Here is a 4,304-nt window from a genome sequence, read left to right on the forward strand (position 1 = left end):
AGGCTGGGGCCGGGTCGGGCAGGGTACAGCGGGCGAGGGGCAGCGGTCGCAGCTGGGCAGCCAGGCCGCACCGGGCAGGGGACGGCGGGCGCGGGGTCTGCGGTCTCCTGAGCCCCGATGTGAGGCGGCGGCGCCCCCGGCCCGAGCGCGCACTATGGGGGCTCCGCTCGCGGTGGCGCTGGGCGCCCTCCACTACCTGGCACTTTTCCTGCAACTCGGCGGCGCCACGAGGCCCGCCGGCCACGCGCCTTGGGACAACCACGTCTCCGGCCATGGTGAGTTCGGTCACCGCCCCCGCGGACTTCCCCATCAAACCCCACCCGGGGCTGCACCGCTCCAACTTGGCAGTCCCCGGGCTCGAACCCGCGGTGGTCGGGACGGGAGTCCCTGGGCGCCCCCTGCCGGGCCCACGGATCCGCCCTGGCAACCTGTCTACCCCTGCGGAGGAGGGGGCACCCCGGATCTGGCATCGCGGAAAGCCCACTCCCTCCCCCCACACCCACTCTTACAGATACACACACCTCTACAACCACCACACAGACATTCACAGCCACGGGCACACTCAGAGTCACACTCACTGCTTTCTCACACTCAACTCCTACCCTCACCATCTCCAGCACCTTCCCAGATCCCTCTCCTCACCCCTAAGCACTCACACTTATGCTCACTGCACACACATATCAGACACTACGCTGGTGGGCTCACACCCTGCCAGCTGGCATCCAGGCTCAAACACTCTGCACAACTCTTGCCTGCCTGCCCGCCTGCAGACATACTGGCAAGTACACACACGCGCGTGTGTACACACACACACACACACACGCACACTTGTGAACACACTTTGTTCACCCACCTCTCCCCGCCCATCTGCCTTTCTCCTTTATGGATTTAAGTCCACAACTACTCCTCCTCTCCCTCTCCACACCTGCCCCTTATGCCACTGGGGAACCTGGGGGACAGAAGACCCTGTATCTTGAGAACCGGTAGCTGAGGCTGCAGCCGCCCGGTGAGGTGGGTGTATCTCAGGATAGGAGGCTTGGCAGGAGCCTCTTGCAGACAGTGGAATAGTTGGGCTGGCTGCTTCCCGCCAGAGGCATGGAAAGGGGAGAAGGATACCAGATGCTTTTGTCTGCCTCTGGGGTAGGCAGGAAGCCCCTGCCATCCCTCTATAGGGAAGCAGCACTTATCCTCACCCTTAGCCTCAGAGGACTGAAATGTGAGAAATCTCAACTCCAACCACCATGGGAACCGGGGAGCAAGCATTCCCAGTACTGGCTGCCTAAGTGTCAGAGCTCCTTCTAGCCCCAGAGGAGTCTAAGTTGGCAGCAGAGTTGGATCTGAGGCTGCGGGGGCTCCCCTGTCCCCTGTGAGCCAGGCTCCTGTGTGGGGACCAGGGCATAGATGAAAATGAAGACCCTTCCTCCATCCGTCTCTTCCCTGCAGGGGCTCCCAATCTGGTGGGGGAAGCTGCAGCACCAGAGCTGGGTACCGTATGCCCAGGGCTGGGGGGAGGTTTGCACAAAGAACAGAGAACTGGGTGATTTATTCTCGTGGTAAAGAGTAAGCGCTGGGGCCGAGTCAGGGGTGAGGGGATAGATAATCAGAGAAAGCTTTGCTGGGGTGTGACACATGAGTGGGATTGCTCCAGGGGTAGGGGGTTTCCGAAGCTCTTCTCAGGGGTCTCTGCTTTTTGAGAACCATGATTCCCTGCACCCTTCTGCCTTACCACGTTTGATAGTAACTACTCTGTGTATCATTTGTGCACCCTTCATATCCCCCATCTAATGTCTACTGCCCCGGTTGGAGCGGTGGTAAATAGAAGAAGGGCTATTCTGATCCTCGATTTACAGATGGAGAAACCAAGGCTCAGAGAAGAAAAGGGACTTGCCCAAGGTCACACAGTGAGTGAGTGGCTGAGCCGCGACTGGCCTCAGGGTCTGCGGGAAAAGGCAGCGCTTATTCCAGGACATCCATCTCCCTGTCAGATTCTCTCCGATGCGGGGGAAACTGGGAATTCCTCCTTTCGCTTCCCTCCTTGCTCCGCTCAGTTCCTTGGCATGGTTGAAACTTGCTCTGGGAGAATTTTCCAAAAAAGGGCTTTCCCGAGTTTGCAGTCCCGAGAGATACAAGGACCGGGGCTCGGAATAGTTTACAATCATCTATCCCTGGAGCACCAGACCCCAAGGATTTGGGTGCCACCCTCATTCTTGAGTCCCCGAGGTAGTCTTTTATAGGGGAGCAGGGTTTGCCCTGTGTGTGGCAGTCTCCACCTGCCCTCTGCTGCCAGGTGTGCTTAGGGGCACAGCTCTGTCCCACCAGCTATAATGTCCCCTCTGAACCCTGGAGAGGTCCAGCTACTGGGCCCAGAGGAGGGGCTAGATGGAAAGGACACAGCACTGGCTGCTGGGGAACCTGGCTTCTCACCAACCGCCTGTGTGGCTCTGGGCAAGTGGGTCATGCCTCTGGGGTTCCTTTTGTCCCTCAGGAAATGAGGAGGCTGGGCTACTCTGCAGGGGTCAGACTGTCTTCTCCCAACATCGTAAGGTTCAAAGTAGTGGCTGCCTAGGAGCCCCCATGGATGCGGCTCTGCCAGGCCAAGCGCCCGCCACCACAGGAAGGGTTTGGAGCCACTCACTTAATCACAAAAAGAAACTGTTATTAATGATAGTGAGACGCGGCGAATAAGTGGGTCATGTCTAATAAGCCATTTGTGTTCAGGAGGAGAATACCAATTTGATAAAAGCTGTGTGTGCTGAAAAAGCCCAGAAATTGCTGTTTAGCAGATTGGAGCCTGATCGTTTCATTATTCCTAGGCTCTGTGTGTCCTCAGCTGATTCAGGAAATGTGGCTGGGTTAGGAAGGTGTCTCCATGTCTTGGGTGAGGGGGCGGGCTGGAAGCACGGGATCCCAGAGAGAGCCCCACTGACTCCAACCGCTTGCTGACTGCTCACCTCTCCAGCTTCATCAGAGCCGAGCCCAGCCGCCAGGCTAATGCTTTCCGCCCGCCTGCCCCAGGGCTTGTCACAGGGAGAGCCTGGTCAGATGGGTCTGCAAGGACATCTGTCTTGCTTCCCATCTCCTTGCTACCTCTCCTCAGCCCACTTTGAAGAGAGATTTTTAAAGGCACGAGGAAGGAATGGGGAATGAATGGTGCATGCCTCTTAGGGAGGCATCAGGAATTAGGAGGCTGGGGTAGTGACAGTCAGTGTCTGCTCCTGATAGGTATTCAATAAATAGCAGCTATTTTGATTTTTCCTTATCAGAAAGGGTTAACTCATTGCCATGAGCACAGTAGGGGTAGGAGGAAAGGGAACTGACATTTGTGAAATGCCTGCTGTGTGGTAGGTGCTGCCAAGCCCTGCCGGTGTTAACTCACTAAAGCTGACATTATTCATGTAAGGCCGATGCTGGACAAAAGTTCAGAGAGGGCCAATGACTTGCCCAAGGTCACCGAGTCTGTCCTGAGAGCTGGAAAGCTGCGCCTAGAATGAAGTTGTGTCTGGCAGTTCTGGGCCTGCTTCCTCCAGGACTGCCTTGAGGCAGGCTTGGCAGGTCACGTGAGGAGACATCTTCCCTGCAGAGCTCCATCCAAGCGCACTCCCTGCCAGTTCCCCAAAGAACGGTAAAGCAATGGGTTCCACCAAGAAGAACCAGCTGCTCAGCAAGGTGACAGGATCTTGCCCAGGCCATGTACAAGCTAGAAAAAGTCAGCTGGGCTGGACTTCTTGTCCAGTACTCTTTCCAGATCTTGTCTCAGGTAGTGGCCCAGAAGGCAGGATCTTTGCAAGGACCTTTGCAGATTCCCTGCTTTGGAATCACCCAGAGAGTTTATTAAATGCAGATCCCAGGGTCTCCCCAGACCCATTGGCCAAAATGATTGTTGATAGAACGCTGGAATCTGCATTTTAATAAACTTCCCAGATGATTCTCCCGCAGCCCGGAGTTTGGAAGCTACTGCCTTAAGTATTCACCCACACCTGATGAGACATACAGGGATGGGAAAGTGTCTGGTGCCGGGGCCTGCTGGTTTGGTCTGGTTTTGCAAGAGAGGGATAGAGGTCCAGGCTGGAGCAGGTATGCGGACTCTGAGAGGAGCCCCAGGAAGCCTTACACTGCAACAAACATCCATCCTCCCACCCTGCCCTGCCACACACACACACACACACACACACACACACACACACCTCTAGGCCAATACCTTCAATTATTAATACACCCCAGTGCAGACAAAGATCCTGGCGTGGCCCGGTGCTTTGTCCATTGAGTGAATCAGTGTCTTGAGGTTCTTTCTGTTGCCAGGAGGG

General features: G+C 56.2%; 1 protein-coding gene across 1 annotated transcript in view; it reads left to right on the plus strand.

Moving 5' to 3' along the window:
- Window positions 1-154: 154 nt before the first annotated feature.
- VSTM2L (V-set and transmembrane domain containing 2 like) overlaps window positions 155-4,304 on the plus strand; it is a 32,196-nt gene continuing 28,046 nt past the window's right edge. The window contains exon 1 of the mRNA XM_006921802.1: window positions 155-275. Within this exon, the coding sequence (XP_006921864.1) occupies window positions 155-275 (121 nt within the window). The remainder of the gene's footprint in view (window positions 276-4,304) is intronic.

This window comes from Pteropus alecto, unplaced genomic scaffold (assembly GCF_000325575.1).
Source record: "Pteropus alecto unplaced genomic scaffold, ASM32557v1 scaffold45, whole genome shotgun sequence".
NCBI lineage: Eukaryota > Metazoa > Chordata > Mammalia > Chiroptera > Pteropodidae > Pteropus > Pteropus alecto.